This window comes from Patiria miniata, unplaced genomic scaffold (genome assembly GCF_015706575.1).
Source record: "Patiria miniata isolate m_02_andy unplaced genomic scaffold, ASM1570657v1 HiC_scaffold_29, whole genome shotgun sequence".
In the NCBI taxonomy this organism is placed as follows: Eukaryota; Metazoa; Echinodermata; class Asteroidea; order Valvatida; family Asterinidae; genus Patiria; species Patiria miniata.
In genome coordinates this window covers 4,119,015-4,139,456 of record NW_024037068.1, presented here as the reverse complement: position 1 = coordinate 4,139,456, position 20,442 = coordinate 4,119,015, and the positions used below count along the sequence as shown (strand labels likewise).

At 45.2% G+C, this 20,442-nt stretch overlaps 1 protein-coding gene across 1 annotated transcript; it reads right to left on the bottom strand.

Annotated features, from left to right (window-relative positions):
- Positions 1-537: 537 nt before the first annotated feature.
- LOC119736205 (peroxisomal 2,4-dienoyl-CoA reductase-like) lies at positions 538-19,585 on the bottom strand. The gene is made up of 10 exons (XM_038210237.1): positions 19,255-19,585; positions 8,739-8,807; positions 7,955-8,006; positions 6,456-6,521; positions 5,994-6,063; positions 4,357-4,481; positions 4,087-4,180; positions 3,518-3,622; positions 1,797-2,027; positions 538-638 (listed from the first exon to the last, which is right to left on the bottom strand). Exons 1-9 carry the CDS (start codon positions 19,335-19,337, stop codon positions 1,804-1,806), a joined length of 888 nt encoding a protein of 295 aa, XP_038066165.1. The 5' UTR covers positions 19,338-19,585; the 3' UTR covers positions 538-638; positions 1,797-1,803.
- Positions 19,586-20,442: the final 857 nt, after the last annotated feature.

The window sequence follows — 20,442 nt, the reverse complement described above, 5'->3', positions numbered from 1 at the left end:
GATAAACATGAAAATAAAAACATGAAAAGAAACATGGTCACTGTTTAAGCATTTAAACAATTTCCTCACTATGCCACTTCTATTGCTGTCAGTACTTATAAAAAAATGATTCAAATGGTAACACTGATCCGAAATATACAAATGTTTCATTGGAATGTCCAAATTTTACATTTATAACAGCAAACTTAAAAGGTATATTTAAATGAGCCAAATCTGCAAATTTATACATATCATTTATATAATGATGCAACTTTTGATTCAGACTTATTAGTACGATTTCTCAAGAGTTAAAAAAATAATTCGGCAATTGATCATTTATCTTAACCTGAGTAACTTTCATACTCAATTTATCCAATATACATATTATGGTTTAATTTATAAAAAATCAACATTTTTCAAACGATATTCCACTTTGTCATTCCAAGATGCCAATGAATATGTAAATAGCCTTTCCAATAGAAAAAATAATACAAGATCCTTATCTTTCAAACTTGAAAAGTCCACATTTTGTTCAAATCGTCCGTTCATTCTGGCCACAAAGACGGCACATTCGGCAATGTCGCGTTTCGTTCCCACCCGCTGAAGGGGAAGGTTCTGTGCTAGCTGGTCCAACCCTTGCTTGCCCATTGCACCGCCACCTGTGAAATGTTTGAAATAGGTACCAAATATTTCAGAAAGGCATGTCTCACAGCTTTGTGTATGATGTGTGATAGTTACTCAGAAGATCCAGGGTTCAAACTGAGGAGTGAGGAAATGTTCCGGGGGGGGGGGGGGGGGGGGTGTTTCCCTAACATCGAGATCCTAACATCAAGATCTTAGTGAAAGGTTTTCCCATTTCACACCTTAATTCTTTTTAGAAGTCAGTACTCAGCGGTGTAGCCGAGGGGGGGGGGGGGGGGGATGGAGGGGGCACGCCCTCCATAAAAAGTCGCCCCTCCAGTGGCCCCCCCCATTGGAAATTTGTTAGTCCAAAAGGTGACCATGGTTAACCTGTTAACAGAAATCCCCCCCCCCCCCTCGATTGTAAGATCCAGCCCCTCGCCCCATATGCTGAGAACCATGGCTACGCCGCTGCATATACACTTCACATAAATCATACCTTTCAAATGATACTGTGTTCAAAAACCTCGGCTATCCCAGATGCAGAATCAATAGTGTAGGACATGATTGACACAAGTGGTTAAGCAGAAAGTATTACTGAGAAAATTCAGGTGCTTATTAGCAAAAATCTGCTGAGAAGTGAGAACCAGTCAAAATCAGATATACAGGGCATGACATTTATAAGCCTGGTTACCAGTCTTTGCTTCATGTTTTCAGCGCTTACAGGATTCGACCTTAATTTTTATTTTCACTAGCCAGCCAGGCTACTGAAAAAGACTCTTAACTAGCCCCTGGACATTTTCACTGGCTCATATGTTTTTCTTTTATAGAGTGTCTAATAAACGTCTATGTGCATTTATGTAAAACGTGCATCCTGAGGCAATCTTGTCAATGTTTTTAATAAACCGATCTAATAATTAACCCTAAACAGTTAATAAAATTAGACACAAATTGATACAGGTTTGCTTTGTGAATTTAATGATTTCTTCCTGTCCTTTCATCTTTGCCGTAGCCTAACAATTTTTGACTCGCCAGCCGGACTACTCAAGGAATAGTTTGACTAGCCCGCCGCTGTTTTGACTAACATTTTGCGGGCTACCGCTAAAGCCGAACCCTGGCTAAAAGCCAATTATAACAAGTCTCACTTGACAGTTATACTGAAAGGATTTATCGGAACGTTCCCAACTTGTACCCACCCGAAATCTACAATTTTGCATCAGGCACCCTTCTCCTCATGGCCTCCATGTTATTATCCCCCGTCATCCAACTCCCCCCGTCCACAACAATGGTATGCCCCGAGATGTAGCTAGCGGCGTGGCTGGCCACAAAGACGGCACAGTCGGCGATTTCACGCTTGGTCCCATAGCGTTGAAGTGGGATGCCATGTGCCCGCTTCTCCAATGCCTGCTTACCACGGGAGACACCTCCTGAGAAAAGTCATATTGTAAAGTCCCAGTCTTAAAGCTATAGTCCATCATTTGTAATGAGTGCATTTTGTTCGTTTGAAGCAACAAAAGTGTTCAAAATCTAATGAAGGATACTGAGCAACTAACCTGATGAAGTTTCAGCTAAGCTTCAGCTGTACATTCCGAGAAAAGCAGCATTCTAAGATCTCAATTTCAAATCAAAAGTTACTGAATCATGTTTTGAATTGTTTTGAATTGCAGCTATACGCGGCGTCGCGCACTGATCCGACGAATTATAACAACCGCGCCCGCGTGTGCGTCGTTCCAATACTTGTGCGTGCTGCGCTGAATAACAAAACGAACTACTAATTTAAATTTTCCTACGGTGCTTCTTAAGAATCACCGTTGGAAATGCCTTCTTTCGTTGACTACTTCAAAATGACAGCTTCCCAGAAAGAATAATTTCACAGGGAGTTTAGTTCCCTTACTATCTTTCAACCAAGTTTGTTTTTCAATAATAATTACGCCAGTTACTTTTCGGATGGCTGCAAATGATGGACTATACCTTTAAGGCTGGCTCATACTTGGCGTGAAAATGAACGCGAGTGCAAACTTGTGACATCATGGCAAATTTGCGTGGTGCAAATGTGCAAAATTCCAATCCAATGTACATTTTTGTTTAGATTTTGTGAATTCTGATCCCCTGGAAATTGCACATCATTTACTTGAAGTATGATCCAGCCTATCAGAGTTATGCTGCCAATCATTATACCCAACTGACTAGTCCGTCAACCAGTTTGTCAGCAACCAGTTAAATAACTAGCTGGCCCGACCAGTAAATGAACAATCAGTTAATTACCTGCGATTAGTCGACCAACCAATAAAAAAAAAATCTGAGAAAGCAATAATGTTAACCAACCAAACTGAGAAAGCAATAATGTTAACTAACGTCGGTGAAGGGCAAAACCTAATTTGATTTACATCACCCTGACGCAAAAATCCCATCATATGAATAGTTAATAATGCGGTACCCGCCACTATGTACATCAGATTCGAACCAGCCAACCGACATTGGGTTTGAGTTTTTGTTAAATTCTTTGCTCGGTGGTCAAGTGGTAAGACATCTGCACTAGAAAGCAGGAGAGGTAACACACTGAGTATACAGTGTTTATATACGTCGGTGAAGGGCAAAACCTAATTTGATTGACAACCAACCAATGTTCACCAGATTGCCTGACCAATCAACCAACAGATCCATATCGAGTCCCGCCCATAATGTTATGTGCAGTCATCATTGATGTCCACAAAATGTCTGATTGTGTAGCTACTCCTTATCCTTGGCCTAAACCCCTAACCCCTAGTCACGGGTTAGCGAGGAATTTTGGCTTTTGCGCGTGAGTACATCCTGTGACAAACGATTCTGTGCTTACTGGGATAGCGCAGAATTTTGCTGCTAGCACTGTAGAATGGTGATCGCTAAGTGCAAAATTTTGCGGGATTCTCTGACTTACCAAGCCTTCTCATGCCCTCGGTATCAGCAATAGGTCCTGGAGCTATGCCCACCACACGGATGCCCTGCGGTCCCCACTCATTGCATAGTGTCTTCGTCATGGAGTCTGGATAAAAACAAGGACAACCCGGGATTAAGTAATTGGGCAATTCTTGGGCAATTCATAAATGTATGGTTTAAAGAAATAAAAAGCTTCTTTTTTTAAAAAGTTTAACAAAGAAATTGACTGGAGCAGGGTTTGTTTGAACCTTCAACCTTTGGATTGCGATTCCGGTGCTCTACCAACTGAGCTAGACCTAGTCATAGAATCTGCAATGCAAGACACTTTGAATTCAACCCAGTTTGCAAGTACTACAGGGAGTGGGGGGGGGGGGGCATGCACCATGTGATTAATGAGGGCACTGTCCAAATCACACAATATTCCTTTTTTTTTTCATTTGTAAAATCAGTTAAAGGCTTGGAGGGTGACACTATCTTTTTGACCAAGCAGGTTTTTTTCTGCTTTTCTTTTTGGCCAAGTCTCCTAATAATTTCTTGGACTTAATACAATCATTTACTTTGTGTGCTTACCAACAGCTGCCTTGGCAGCCGCTGCATGTAACTGAAAGAGCTGACCCCTGTAGGCGAGTGTCGCGCTGATGTTTATAATAACACCGCCATGTTTCTGTCAGCGAAAGAAAAAGAAAAAATCTTGACAAAATTCAGTCACAAGACGACGTCACCAAAAAAAAATACCCAGCAGGTCTCAAAAACAACAAATAGAAAAAACTAATCTCAAATTCATTCATACACAAAAGTGAATCCCTTGAAAACCGAATGATCGACCGACTTAAGACGTACACTCATGTACTTATCGTAGACAGCCTTGGAGGTGTTGTACGTTCCCATGGTGTCAATCTCCATCACTGTCTTGAAGCCGTTGTAGGACAGGCCGCTGGCAGGCACGAGGAAATTCCCGGCAGCACCTGAACCACAGAAGAATTGTTATACAATATTATACTGCTTTCATACTTGGTTGGTTCTTTTCCTTAAAGGACTTCCACAAGGGAGTATAACTAGGAGGCCAGAAACACCGGGGCAAACCCCTTCTCCTAGCGATAAGTGTTACTGGGTTCTTTTACCTGCGTTAGGCCTTATACAACGGACGAAGGACGAAGCAATAATGGTTAAGTGCCTTGCTAAAGGGCACAAGTGTCCAGGCCCGGGCTCGAACCCACGCCACTGTTGCCTCTGAAACACCAGAGCATGAGTCCAGTGCTCTTAACCGCTAGGCCATGACACTCCACATAGCCATGAGTCATTATCATTTAACATTATCAGATGTCAACAACAGATCATTGCCGAAGTGACTGGTTCATGGTTCGGAAATAAGGTGTATGGGCCTTATTCACGAGTCGGCCATATTGGATTGAGAGTGAGGTAAAATCTTGACTTTTGGAACTTTTGTAGAGAAATGAAAGCAAGTTAATTTCTAGTTAATTCCAGTCTGCTTCAATGAATAATTTCAAATTTGTAATTAAACGTTCCCTAATGTTTAAAGCCAGATTTAAAAAACAAAAAATGACAGTAAAATAAGGCTGCATCCGAATCAACTGTCTAGAGCTAGGTCTAGGTCTGCGCCCATTGAAAATAGCTCTGGAAGCCCGTTTCGGACACGGCCTAAGACTGCCTTATGCCTGCATAAATAGTCTGGCGCCATCCCATTCAACAGCTAACAATTAATGAAATACATTCAGGGAACTCGACAAAAATGGCCAACTCGTGAACAAGGCCCATATATGAACTTCGTGCACAAGTACCACATCAACACCTAAAAATACTGCAAGTAAAACTTGCGTGATCCCCCCGGCATCCATGCAGTTTGTATACACGTACAGGCAGATAGTAAAGACAATTTTCAGAGTATACCTAACCGAAAAGGAATGTGTCATAACTATATAGGAACAGAGAGTAGCAAATAAATGGGTGGGCAGCTGTGCTAGTCGGCAACTGTGAAGCTATAAAGGGGCCGTTTACTTACGAAACAATAACTTTCACAACACTAGAGAAACACAGTGAAAATCATTGGCTACCTAGGACCAAGGCCTGTAGAGTAACCCTGAAGGGCATGACCTGTTGCCTGAGTCTAATCACTTTACTAGATACCATGAGCAATAACCACTTATCGATAACGACATCATGACATCACGCTTTGTTTAAATGTGACTTTCTTATGGGAGCTTGGTGGCTCTCATCTCCAGCCGTCTCCCATTAAAAAGGAATTAAAAGTGCAAATTATCAGTAAACAAATAATTATAAGTAAACAAATTATCTTGTCATTTTTTTTATGTTTCAGGCCTTTTTAGTTTCTCCACCCGACTATAAATTTACAAAATAATAATCAAAACAATGTAACCTTGAAAATTTCGACTCCAAAGCAGATACAACTGCAAATTGAAACATTGCATTTTATTAAGTAATCATCGGAATGTATTTACCATTGACAAGAATGTCTATCCGTCCAAAGTGGTCCAGTGCTGCGTCTACACCTCGCATCACATCTTGAGGCTGTACGTGATAAAACCAAAAAAAAAAAACCCAAGAAATAACACACAACTCTCTTAGTAGTTTATCAAGGCAACTCTGCAAGAAAGGGTCTGACGTATTAGATTTATCAGAAATGGATGCTTTGGTCTGGGAACCAGACTTGGGAGCCCATTGGGCCGGGAGAGACATTCGAACACATGTCACTGCCGATTCCCGACGCTCTCGCGAAGATGCTGTGGTTTGTGCGCGCATTTAGAATAAAATCAGTAGTGCGTACTTCACGCTATGTAACACGCGTGAACCAGTATGCAGTGGTGTGTCCTGTCCACGGGGCTCTCAAAAAATGGTATAAAAGCGCCCTCTTTTGTTGGCGCACAGAGAACTTAAGCCACTATAGGTGTAACGTATATTACCTTCCTGACATCGAGCTGCAGTGCCAGACATTGCACGCCAGTAGCTTCTTCCAGTTTTTTAGCAGCCTATTAAACAAAAAGAAACAAAATTAACAAATAATCATAATCTCATATAGTTCTCATAATCTCCCATTATGCGTCCCAATTCCAAACAAGACCTTCAGCAGTACTGCTCCTGTAAAACTTTCTGTTTATTGAACGTTTCTGATGTTTTGCTATAGTTTGCATAATTGCACCAAGCAGTTTTCAATTTTGGCCAACAAACTTACATTGTAAATAACTCATGAATATTCAGTGAAAACAATATTCCTTGTACGCACTTTCTGTTGAATTTTGTAAAAAAAACAAATTCCAAATGTTTACATTCTTCTAGCATTATTGGCAGAATACAGTGCACAAATATGAGTTTGGACTTCATATTCAAGTTCAACTTGACAAACCCATATAGGGTTTTGCTGTACCCAAGTAAATCCTTGTCATTTGATTGGAGGATTGTAGGTCATGCGGCATTCATTAATTAATTGAACCATTGCATGGCCTATGTCATAGACCGTGCATTTCTGGTTCCATTCAACATGCATTTTCGTTCCATCCCTTTTGATCTATTGCACGTGCACGCGCTATAGGCCTACCATCTTTGCGGTACCACATCATGCGTTTTAATATACAGCAGTAATTCCTTTGAAGCGGATGCAGATAAGAACTGAACTTGCCTGGCTGATTTGTTTGAATTGTTTTAAGAACTTACAATATTATATTAGTTATCTTGCGAGCACGAGTGGAACACGGAATAATGTAGTGCGTCTGTGTCCCACATACCACAAGGCCGAAGGCTGAATGGTATGTGGGACACAAACGCACTACATTTTCCGTGTTCCACGAGCGCGAGCGCGATAACGAATTTATCTTCAAGCAAACTTGACGCACAGTAAAGTTGGAACACGCACGCTGTAACCTACCCGCAACTTTTGAATTCACAGTGAATTGTGCAGCACTAATCGCGTCACGTAGGCTTAGAATAGCGCAATACGTATGCGGAGTGCGGTATAGACCGTGGCCGTGCGGTATGGTTATATGTAGCACAGCTTGTTGCCATGGATCGACCAATCAGGATCGAGGATTCAAGTTTGCTTGAAGATAAACTTTCATATTGTAATTGTTCACTTTTAACAGGCTGAAAACAATACAGATACCAGAATCCAATTTTGTAAATTTTGTTTGTTCTAACAGTTTTATCCTCCAATCAAATAACAAAGATCTATGTTACATAAAACAAATAATGAATGTAATTTTGCATTCGTGCAATGCAAAGAAATATTCGTTGAAAGATGGAATGTTTCATCTCGTTGAATGTTGAACATGCCAGTTTTCAACTCATGAAAATATTCTCCCCATTGCACTCATAAACATTCATAATTTTTAAGTTGTATATTATTTTCTCAAATATTGGAGCTAGAATTGATTCCACAGAATATATTGCAAAGGGGTAGGGGACATACCACTTGAACCCGCTGAAGATTCCTGCTTGCAATGACGGTTTGGCACTTGTGCCTGAAATGACAAGGTTATAGAGAGCTGAATTTGTGAGACAATTTATCCATACAATTTTCAAGGTATATCTGTGACTTATCTGTGATTTAGTTAGGAGTGGTTCCCCCTAGCATTCTACCCTCATATTTGTAACGTTGATGGAAATGAATAAAATTGATGCAAACTGCTTACTGTTCGACTGGAAATGTATCAATAAAAAAAGTTAAGCCCGGTTCATACTTGGCACGAAAGTGAAAGCGAACGCGAATTTGTGACGTCATGGCAAGTATTCGTGCTGCGAATTCGTAAAAGTTGAACTCATTTCAACTCGGGCGAATTTCGCAGCGAATTTTTCATGACGTCAAAATTGCTTTCGCATTCGCTTACGCATGAAGTATGAACCAGGCTTTAGAGAGTGACATTTCCAACCTGGCTGGAAATATCAAGTAGGGTAGTAACAATTCTTACGGCCTAATAAAAAAACTTCATAAACTTGCCCGGTGGGCTAGTTAAAAAAAAAAAATTATGGTCGACAACCTGAAAATCATAAATAATGATCAACATAGAACAACAATCATCAACTTCCTAACTTTTTAAAGTTAGGAGCACTATTATTACAATAAGTTTTGTTTTCAAGTTTTGTGTTAAAAAAGAAACACGTTTGCATATTGAAATTTGTCTTCATTTTCCTCCTATCAATTTATTCTCCAAGGCTTAGGAATAAAAGAAAAGAAACTTTTTGTATTATCCTACCTCATGAAAACTTCAGCAATGGTGAAACAGATCCCTGATCCACCACCTGTGATGAAAGCAACCTTGTTTCTAGGCCAAAAAAGGAGAATTCTCAATTCAGTATTGTAACATTTGAGCAATTGACATAATTTGTTTTGACATGGCGCGCCATAGAAAGCTATAGACGCGCGATTAGTTTGTCGCCGCCAGCGGGGTAGTCAGTTGGTGAACGCTACTTGTGCTGGAAGGACCAACCAAGCCTACCGGAGCGTCAATCCAAGGAGGCGAAAGGGCGTACTGCAGTAAGTATATGTGCCTACCTACCTTTAGCGTGGGGCATATAGCGGAGCCATAGGCGCGACTGTTGGCCGGACGCCTCGAGGGACGACGTACGCTAGCGAGCGTACATCTACTGAGGCGTCGGTCCGAGCACTGAGGCGCAGGGCTGCTGTAGGTACCAGTGGAGGCGTAAGGACCCATCGAGGAGTTACACGCTCCATATAAGCCAGGCTCACGAGGAGCCTACCCCTTTGAGGCCCGAGGAGACGAGAGGCGTTGCCGAGGGAACAACTGTGCGCGACATTTAGAAGCTCATAAATGCGGCACTTGCGTGGTGGATAAGTGCAAACTAGTGGCGGGAGGCGCTATACACTCACTAGAGGCGCTATAACACCCACTAGAGGCGCCATAACACTCCATTGAGGCGCTATTTAGGGCGTATACAAGTAAATCACTCTAATCATAATAATCGATCTAATTAAATAAATCAGTGAAACCTTCTTTCTTTTGTCATTGCGTCACAGTCATTTGTACATGTTTGTCAGTCTGTATTGTCTGTCTGGAAGTCAGCGATCAGTGAGTAGACTGAGTATACGTGGTGGTATATTTCCAACCAAACGGACCTGCACCTCGACGCTGTTAGGGTTACTCGCCTTACCCGCGAGTGTTCGCCGAGGACAACCGACCTGGCAATAGTTAAATCCGCCACAAATGGTGGCAGCGGTGGGATTTGTATGCTCAGCTTATTACTTGACGCTTGGAACATTTTTGTGTGTGTGCACTGACCTCTTTACGAGCGTACGTGTAAACAGACTGATAACTAATCTTGATTGCATAATCAAATTTGGAGTTGATCAAGTGTTGCGAGTGATTAGACAAAGTTGGACACTCCGATTTTTGCGGAGGACTTGGAAGGATAATTCTCAGGACGCTGACACTGAATGGCCAAGGCCAAGTGTTCGGACGAGATGAGCAGTAAACAGAGAGAAAGCACAGGTACCCTCACAGGCGAGCGTCCTGTGCCGATATTGCAGGAGGAAATTGACCTACTGCGTATGGAAGTCCAACTGAAAGAGGATCAGTTGGCAAACTCGATGAGAGAAAAGGAACGTGCCGAGACCCGGTTGGGGCAATTTCTGTCTCAATCCCCGGGGTCTCCGGAAGAGGAACACCACCAACGTGGGTGGATACACAAAAGGCCCGAGAGGGATGACAAGGAAATCGAATTTAAGTATGACTTAACGCGTGACATGGAGACCTCTGGTTATGGTTCCATGTTTGGGCGCGTAAAACAGATGCAGCGAACCGGTACGGAGACAGGCCGGAACACATCTACACCGATGAGAACGATGATGAAGAATACAACATACTTGCCACAATCACAGTCGACGGCACAGACACATCCTACTACTGATCGTGGAGGAGCTATAACGCCTCCGGTGGAGGGCACTCCAGAGAGTGGAGGCGCCACCCCCACAAACGACAAACACGGTGATGCGAAGGAGGGCAGGCCAACCTCTCCTAACACCCCGTGGCCATTGAAGAGAGAGGAGCGGATTCAATCGTCACAAGAGTGGCAGGACCGATTTGGAGGAAAAGCCAAACGACCTAATATTGTTCCGGATCGATTCAGCGGAAAACAGCCCTGGATAGATTATAGGGAACACTTCGAGTCTTGTAGGCGAGTAAATGGCTGGAATGATGAGGAAGCTGCAGCGTTCCTGGCCGCAAGTTTGCAAGGATCCGCTGTGAAAATTTTGACTAATCGCCAAGGGGAAGGACAAGCCCGGCGATACAAGTATACTGAACTAATTGGACTACTCGATACACGTTTTGGGCCGGGGCAGATGGCTGAGAACTTCCTTATGGAACTGAGAAACCGTCGCCAAGGCCCAAAGGAGACTTTACAGGAACTTGGAGAAGCAGTCCGCGAGTTGGCTACCCTATCATATCCGGAGTTGACGGAAGACAGTAGGGATAGATTGGCTCGTGGGCATTTTTCAGACGCAATCGCCAGCCAGAGCATTCGGGAGGGAGTTTTCCGGTCAAGGCCGTCTTCTCTGAATGACGCAGTTCGTGCGGCGCTGGCGACGGAGAATTTTGAACGGATTGAGGAACAACGATGTGGAAAAAAGGACAAGAAATGCCGCATGGGGCGAGATGAGGAGGAGTACCGGGACACCATCATAGCTGATGTGGTCGACCATCTAAAGCAATACTACAAGAATATGAGAGACGAGCAGGCAACTAAGGAAAAGTCACCTCAGCCTGAAAAGAGAAGAGACACACGCGTATACCACCCGAGACCGCGTAGGATAGCCAACCCGGATGACAGGTGTTACGGGTGCCAAGGAAAGGGACATTTTGCAAAGGATTGCACAAACCCAACTACCCCTGCACGGAGGCGCTCGGGAAACGGCCGCCAGCCGACTCTGCGACCCAAGAGGAGGCTGGGCGAACAGAAGGGTCAACCGACAATGGACTCAGAAGTTCAACAGGACAAAACTCATCTCAACCCTGACGACAAAAGAGAAATATTTGCACCATTGATTGTTCCAAAGCAGGGACTTTACGTACAAGGAGAGTTTCGGTCAGTCACTATCCCGTTCCTGGTGGATACCGGAACGACGGACACAATAATCTCGGAGGAGGTTTACTATCAGATACCGACAGAGAGACGCCCACCGTTGGAGCAGGATGGCATCCGAGTCGTGCAGGCAGACGGTAGTGTCATGGAAACAGTAGGTGTGGCAAACATGGACTTGCGTATTGGAAGGACAGCGTGCCCAGTACGGGCAGTCATTGCCAAAGTCAAAACCAAAGGCATACTCGGGATGGACTTTCTGCTCCCAACTGGAGGGACACTGGATTTCAACAAGTGTGAACTTTTGCTTCACGGAGAACACATACGGTGCACAACTAGATGGGGAACTACCTTGCATGCCAGGGTGGTTGTGGCAGAAACGACTGTCATTCCGCCCGGACACGAAGCTCTTGTTCCAGGAAGAGTGACCCGTGATTTCGAATCAGGTGACCTGGGGATTATAGAACCGATTGAAGGAGGTGGTGAGTTGGCGCAAAAAGGCTTGATTCTTGCAAGAACGTTGGTAGATCCTAAGGAGGGAGTACTTGCCTTGCGGTTGCTTAATCCGGGCAGCCGAGAGTGCATGGTTCGGTTGGGCACGACAGCCGGACGCCTCACACCGGTGGTAGAGAGAGATGTGCTGCAGGCACATGCAGTTGAACCAGGAGATGAAAACAAGGATGTACACGTCCCCGGCCACCTTGAGGATCTCTGGAAACGCAGTGTTGAGAATCTGGATCCCCGTTATCACTACGCAGTGGCTCGACTGCTCACTGATTTTGCGGATGTATTTTCGGAGGGCGATCATGACATTGGGAGAAATGATTGGGTGAAGCACCATATCGACACGGGAGAAACACGACCTGTCAGGCAGAGGCCCCGCCGGCAGCCATTGTGCAAGCAACAGGAGATTGACCGACAGGTGCAGGACTTGTTGAAGAGGGGACTGATTACGCCATCAGACAGCCCCTGGGCCTCAAATGTGGTGCTAGTAAGGAAGAAAGATGGAAGCCAACGCTTCTGTGTAGACTATCGGGGACTTAACGAGACAACTATCAAGGATGCGTACCCAGTTCCTCGCATCGACGACACCCTGGATGCACTGTCGGGTGCGAGGTGGTTTTCCACCTTAGACCTCGCATCTGGCTACTGGCAGATCGAGCTCGATGAGGATGCGAAGCAAAAGTCAGCCTTCGTGGTGCGCGGGGGCTTGTACAGCTGGAGGGTCATGCCCTTCGGCTTGTGCAATGCCCCTGCCACCTTCGAAAGGCTGATGGAAAGGGTCGTATCCGGACTACAATGGGAGACTTTACTCGTATACCTCGATGACGTTATCGTGTACGGGAGAAGCGTCATGGAGGAGATACAGCGCCTACGCGAGGTGCTGCAGAGATTTAGATTGGCTGGATTGAAGTTAAAGCCGAAAAAGTGCTTTCTCTTTAAGGAGACCGTGAAATATCTGGGACATGTGGTTTCACCAGCCGGAGTTTCCACTGACCCGGACAAAATCGAGGCTATTAAATCATGGCCTACCCCGACAGATGTGAAAGGAGTGCGAAGTTTCTTAGGACTTGCCTCCTACTATCGCAGATTTATTAAGGGATTTGCAGATGTGGCTCGCCCACTCCACCGGCTCACAGAGAAGTCAAGAGAATTCCTTTGGGATGATAGCTGTGAGGTGGCATTCGTGACTCTGAAGAATCACTTACAGGAGGCGCCCATCTTGGCATACCCGGACCCAACAGGTGACTTTGTACTGGACACGGACGCCAGCGGGGAAAGCATCGGAGCAGTCCTGTCGCAGATACAAGAAGGAGAAGAACGGGTGATCGCTTATGCGAGTAGGACTCTTTCCCGTCCTGAAAGAAACTACTGTGTGACTCGCCGAGAGCTTTTGGCAGTCGTCTTCTACCTCAAGCACTTTAAACAGTACTTGTATGGGAGAAAGATTACCATCCGTACTGATCATGCCGCATTACGATGGCTGGTCAACTTCAAAGACCCGGAAGGACAGGTAGCCCGTTGGCTACAAGTGATTGGAGAGTACAACTATGAGATCATTCACCGCCCAGGAAAGAAACATGGCAATGCGGACAGTTTGTCGCGCAAGCCTTGTAGTCAGTGTGGCCTGGCGGATGATGTTAAGACAGAGGTTGGAGCCAAAGCTGAAGTAACTGACGTTCTGTCAGGTGAAGACAGTGTAGTACGAGAGGAGAAAATGGTGACCAGGTTGTTGCAAATGGAACCAACCATAACGTTGAAGGATATCGCCGAGGCCCAGCTCCGGGACCCCACACTTTGCGGGATTGTTAACTGCAAGACAGGATCAGAAGAACGTCCGGACTGGAGCTATGCTCAAGCACGAGGCATAGTGGGTAAGATATACTGGGGGCAATGGGAACGGTTGGAAATAAGGGACTCAGTGCTGTGCCGACGTTGGGAGTCGCATGATGGGCGAGATATTGAGTGGAAGGTGATCTTGCCACGAGAATACAGGGAGGTTGTCCTGGAGGAGCTACACGCAGGTGTGACCAGTGGACACTTTGGGGTGGAGCGTACACTGGCGAAAGTGAGGACCAGATATTATTGGGCTGGGATGGCGGCGGACGTAAGGTCATTTTGCCGAAGATGCTTGAGGTGCGCCCAGCGGAAATCCCCGCCCAGGAAAAGGCGAGCACCTCTTCAACAACACCAGGTGGACATGCCCATGGACCGGGTTGCTTTGGACCTCGTTGGACCATTACCGGAGAGTGAAAGCGGAAACAAGTGGATCCTCGTAATAGGGGAATACTTCACGAAATGGATGGAGTCATATGCCCTTCCGGACAGCACTGCAGAGACAGTGGCAAAGGCCTTCGTGGAGAATTTTGTGTGCAGATTCGGAGTTCCGCGCGAACTACACTCAGACCAAGGAAGGAATTTTGAATCAGAAGTATTTGCAGAGATGTGCAAGATCCTTGGAATTGAGAAAACCCGAACAGTGGCCTACAACCCGAAATCCGACGGGCTTGTGGAGCGATTTAATCGGACCTTACTAAACACTGTTTCAATGATGATAGACCCTACCAAGCACCAAAAGGATTGGGATAAACAGTTGGCGTTTGCTACATGTGCGTACCGGTCTGTTCCCCAGGAGTCAACAGGAGAAACTCCTAATATGCTCATGCTTGGGAGAGAAGTCAGGCTGCCAGCTGACCTTACCACGCAAACGATTGCAGTGGAGGGCAGGGGTCCCAATACGGACTATGCGGAAAACCTACGCCATCAAATGCAAACTGCCCACGACCGGGCGAGGCAGAAGCTTGGGACCAGTGCGAGACATCAGAAGAAGACATACGATAAGAGAACGGCAGGAACTGGTCTCGAGGAAGGCCAATTTGCATGGTTGTACGTCCATGCTAAGAAGAAGGGAGTTTCCCCCAAGCTAACATCTCGTTGGGAAGGCCCATATCTGATACTCACGAAATTGTCGGACGTAACTTACAGGATCCAGAAGAAGCCTAGGGGAAAGATGCAAGTAGTGCACTTTGATCGACTGAAACCCTACCAGGGTCCACAACTACAACCTTGGGAGCACCGCCCAAGGAAGGAGGTAGCAAATGAAGGCGTGACCCATGGTGACCAGGCAGTACCGTTGCATGAGGCTAATAATCGAGATAAGCCAGAGGTGACTCCAGTTCAGGATTCCATTGGGGGTGGAAACTTAGAAGGAAGCTCCGAAGCTTCCAACAACTTGGCCCCTGAACCACCAGTGATGGAGGAGAGTGACCAGAACAACGGCACAGCGCTTCCGAGACGTAACCCGGCTAGGATACGGAAGTTACCTTGCCGTTTCCGATAGGATTGCCAAGAGAGAAAGAGAGAGAGAAAGAATAAGGACTGTAAATAGCTGCATGGAGAAAGCAGAACTATAGTGTTTATATTTGATTGCAACTTATTTTGTGTTTTTGTGTGTTTCCCCCATTGCAGTCGAACAATGGAGAAGCCCAGACGGCAGGAGAAGAGAACCTTTGCCTGTGAGGAGTATGAGGAGAAGTTCAACCAGAGGAGGAGCCTCTACCGACACATGCAGATAGCGCATGGTCCAAAGTTGTATTGCTGGTGTTTGCAATGCGACTTCTATTGCAACAGGAAAGATAACATGAGGAGGCACTACCGTCAGGAACATCCAAATCAACTTACTGAAGTGGAATCAATCTTGCTGGAGACGGAAACAGAAAGGAAGGACCGCAAACGCAAAGAGACAACATCAGGAGGGACAACACATCACCGTAACCCACCAAAGAGGGTTAGCAGCGCACATACCGAACGCGATCTTGGAGACGCCACCAGTTGGGAAGAGGTGGGAGAGATGCTGCGAAAGGAGAAACGGGCGAGAGCACCGGCGGCTTGCAGCAAGTGCCCAGAGGAGCAACCGCACACGGAGGTGAAGCGAAGGAGAGTGGCTGACACGCCAGTGGAATCTCCTTGCACCGTCGAGGACTTTGGGCACGTCCTGGAGGAACCCTTGAATCTGACATGCCCCCAAGCGTCCAGTGCCCCTGCCGAAATCTCGTTGTCACCTGCTTCTTTGTCGCTGGTGATAGAGGAAACAGCGACTCCTCGTGGGCCACCTAGGACAAGTGGCAAACCCCTGGCATTGTTAGAGAGGATGCGCCAGGAAAAAGCAGAGGATGAAGCCAGCAGCCATCCCGAGGACTCGTCGGAAACCGAGTCACGCCCCAACGCGGAACCAAGAGAACCGCAGTTCCGGCCGGTAGAACCAATGGCCCTACAAGATGTCCTCCGAGGTCACGTCACCAGAGTTACAGAAATTAGCACTCAGACAACCTTCCAGGATGGGACCAAAGTCAGCGAAACCCGGGTAGAGCGAATCTATGAAGTCAACTTTGACCAGCTATTCGAGAAGAAATAGTCTTCAAGGCCAACCCTACCAGATGTTGCAGATCTTCGATTTCCACTTGTTTTGTTGAAGTTACTATTTAAAAAGGAAAGAAATGTTTTGTAGAATAGATTGTTCCCTAAAAATTGTTGGTCAGAGACTTGCCTCGTTTATATAACGTTTTGATAAACTAAATTTATGAGGAAACAGTGTCCTAAGTTATGAGACACTATGAGGCGACATGGGGCACTTGATGTTAGTCCACTTAAATTATTGATGGCGAAAAAGTGAGATAATTTTGAGACGTCGCCATGTTGTATTTAGAAGCCGATCATTTTGAATAAATAAGTTTTGAGTGTTACTTTTTGCCTGCTAATTTTCTTTGTGCATAATTAAGTAGCAATTGCTAATGTTTGTAGTGATTTGTGTCAGCTGATTCTGAACGGGACGTTCAGGCTTAGAAGGAAGCTGTGTAACATTTGAGCAATTGACATAATTTGTTTTGACATGGCGCGCCATAGAAAGCTATAGACGCGCGATTAGTTTGTCGCCGCCAGCGGGGTAGTCAGTTGGTGAACGCTACTTGTGCTGGAAGGACCAACCAAGCCTACCGGAGCGTCAATCCAAGGAGGCGAAAGGGCGTACTGCAGTAAGTATATGTGCCTACCTACCTTTAGCGTGGGGCATATAGCGGAGCCATAGGCGCGACTGTTGGCCGGACGCCTCGAGGGACGACGTACGCTAGCGAGCGTACATCTACTGAGGCGTCGGTCCGAGCACTGAGGCGCAGGGCTGCTGTAGGTACCAGTGGAGGCGTAAGGACCCATCGAGGAGTTACACGCTCCATATAAGCCAGGCTCACGAGGAGCCTACCCCTTTGAGGCCCGAGGAGACGAGAGGCGTTGCCGAGGGAACAACTGTGCGCGACATTTAGAAGCTCATAAATGCGGCACTTGCGTGGTGGATAAGTGCAAACTAGTGGCGGGAGGCGCTATACACTCACTAGAGGCGCTATAACACCCACTAGAGGCGCCATAACACTCCATTGAGGCGCTATTTAGGGCGTATACAAGTAAATCACTCTAATCATAATAATCGATCTAATTAAATAAATCAGTGAAACCTTCTTTCTTTTGTCATTGCGTCACAGTCATTTGTACATGTTTGTCAGTCTGTATTGTCTGTCTGGAAGTCAGCGATCAGTGAGTAGACTGAGTATACGTGGTGGTATATTTCCAACCAAACGGACCTGCACCTCGACGCTGTTAGGGTTACTCGCCTTACCCGCGAGTGTTCGCCGAGGACAACCGACCTGGCAATAGTAAAATCCGCCACAGTATCACACACTTCTCTAAAAAAAAAAGAAGGAAGTATATATACAGTGCAGCCAAATGAAATTTTAGAGATCAGGGTGGTGAGCAGGGGTACAGGTTGTGACCTCGGAGGGGGTGGGGGATCAGCTTGCAAAGTGGGGTGGGGGAAGGGGGGGACAGGAAGTCTCTAGGGGCGCTCGGGTGTGGCCTGATATCTACACCTTAATTCAGCAGATCAGTAATATTTTTTTATTTCACAAGGGAGTTCGAGGGGAGGCAGGGGGAAGGGGAGAAAAGGGGGGGGGGGGGGAAGGACAGGAAAAGTGCAGCATTTTTTTACTTTTAGTAAAAAAATTTTTGGGGGGGGCCAACTTTTATTAAAATATGTACAGTACGGCATGTACCGGGAAGGATGTTGCCAGCATGGGCGTAAATCCCAGGAGGAAGGGAGGGGGAAATGGGGTGGGGCTATATATCCCCCCCCCCTTTTGACAGGGTGGCAAGTTTTGATGTAGGGTTAATAATTTGCATAAGTTTGCAAATTTGCATAAGTGCATAAATATCATGAACAGCACCCTCTAGTGTAATATATGGTGGCCCCCCATAAAAATCATCATCATCATCCCCACTTTTAAAAAATGTGGCCCCGCCCCCTAAAGCGGCAAATTGCTTCTTTGTTCATGATGGAGCCCATTATAGCTGGGTCGGTCGTCTGCGCCCCCCCCCCCCCCCCCCCCCCCAATTGCTTTTTAAAAAACAAGGAGGTAAAATTTCAAAATTAATCCTTCAATTTCATATAGCTTGGGAAAACCTAGCCCCATAAATGTGGCCTATTTACTGGACTGCCTCCGTAAACATAGGCCACACATCCACATGTACAAAAATCGTGTCGACTTTGCCAAATTTTGATTTTCACATTTAGGCTTAGTTTGTAGGGTTTTTTTGCTTTAGAAGCATACTCACCCTCTTTATAGGCTAATCAGAAAGTGCTGCCTTTTTCAGATGTATATTTTTCGTGAAATTTCCAGATTCATTTTTACACGTTTGCGTATCAAAATTTCAACATGAAATTTCACAAAAATTAGACATCTGAAAAAGGCAGCACTTTCTGACTAGCCTATAAAGAGGGTGAGTATGCTTCTAAAGCAAAAAAATCCTACAAACTAAGCCTAAATGTGAAAATCAAAATTTGGCAAAGTCGACACGATTTTTGTACATGTGGATGTGTGGCCTATGTTTACGGAGGCAGTCCAGTAAATAGGCCACATTTATGGGGCTAGGGAAAACCTAGCTTAAATAAACCCTCTCATCTGTAATGTAGTAGGTCTAATCATACCTCCATGGTCTAATCAACGCCACGTTCACGGGTCTAGGTCTGATAATGTTTCAGCAATATTTCCAGATATTTTACTGCTACCATGGAGGATTTCTTCCTCCATGGTAGAGCTAAGTATTGTGTACACGTAATTTAATACATACCGCAACACATCAGGTTGAAAAACATAGTCATACGTCGGCATGCAAACATCGAAATCAAAGTCGCTGGCTTTGGTACCGGCCATTTTCCCCCAACATTTATATGGTGTATTAATGTGGGAACCACTAATCTCTGCTTAATATCAGCTCACACTACCTAAATTGACAAGCTCTTATGTTGGCAGCTAGATAAAAAGGATGTACTTCGACCTCATGACCCGCGGTGCAGGGGCCGGGCACGGATCACTGATGTTACCGATACGTATCACCAGCCGGCCGGCCGGCTGGCCGGCTGGCCTGGTACTGCAGGAATGCAGCGGACTTATCACTTCCTGAACAAGTGCAAATCCACCTGATGCTCCCTTTTAAGGGCGGGGCCATTCGTTTAAAAAAAATGGGGCCTCACGCGCAAAAAAGAAACATATTTTGATTTCATTGTTTCCTCTTTGTAATTGGGCAGATGACCCAAGTGCTCCTTCGTGAACAAACAAGTACATGTAATTTGCCTCTTATGTTAAATAATAAGGATGATCAGCTTTTGCAAAGTAAATGTAAAAAAAAATGTCACTGGATTTCAGACAATATATTTATAAGCTATTATTAAAGAATTCTGTCGTGAAAGCATGGAAATAATGAAATAATATGGCAAATATATGGCAAACTGTCGACAGTCGTGGTTCTCTGTCCAAACTATTCTAAGAGATTCCCTTTTTTTTTTAAGAAAGCTTCAATATAAGTCAAAATCTACAAATTATTAAAATATAGTATTATCGCTTTAAAATGGCTGGATTGACAAGGGATTGGCAAACAAGAAGGTTAAATAAAAATTAAATGAGCAAAAAAAAATAACCGCCAAAACAAAATGCATACGCCAGCAAAATCATAGACTTGGTGCCAAGTTGGTAATTGTTTTGCGTACCGGCACAGACATAATAAAACCGGTTACTCGCTCCACACACGCCCTTATCTTTATCGCTGCAATGCGCGTAGATTGGTTCCCAGACCAAATACTGCTGACTATATTAATGTTCAATTACCGACTTGGCAAATACATTTTCTATTTTGTACACAACATATGGGAGTACTTTGAATCGCTAGCGAATTCTATGCGAGCACTCTGATTGGTTCAGATTCCAGAGCGTATTCTAGGCCGCCACGTAAGATCGTTCTCATTACCTCGAGGGTTTGTAC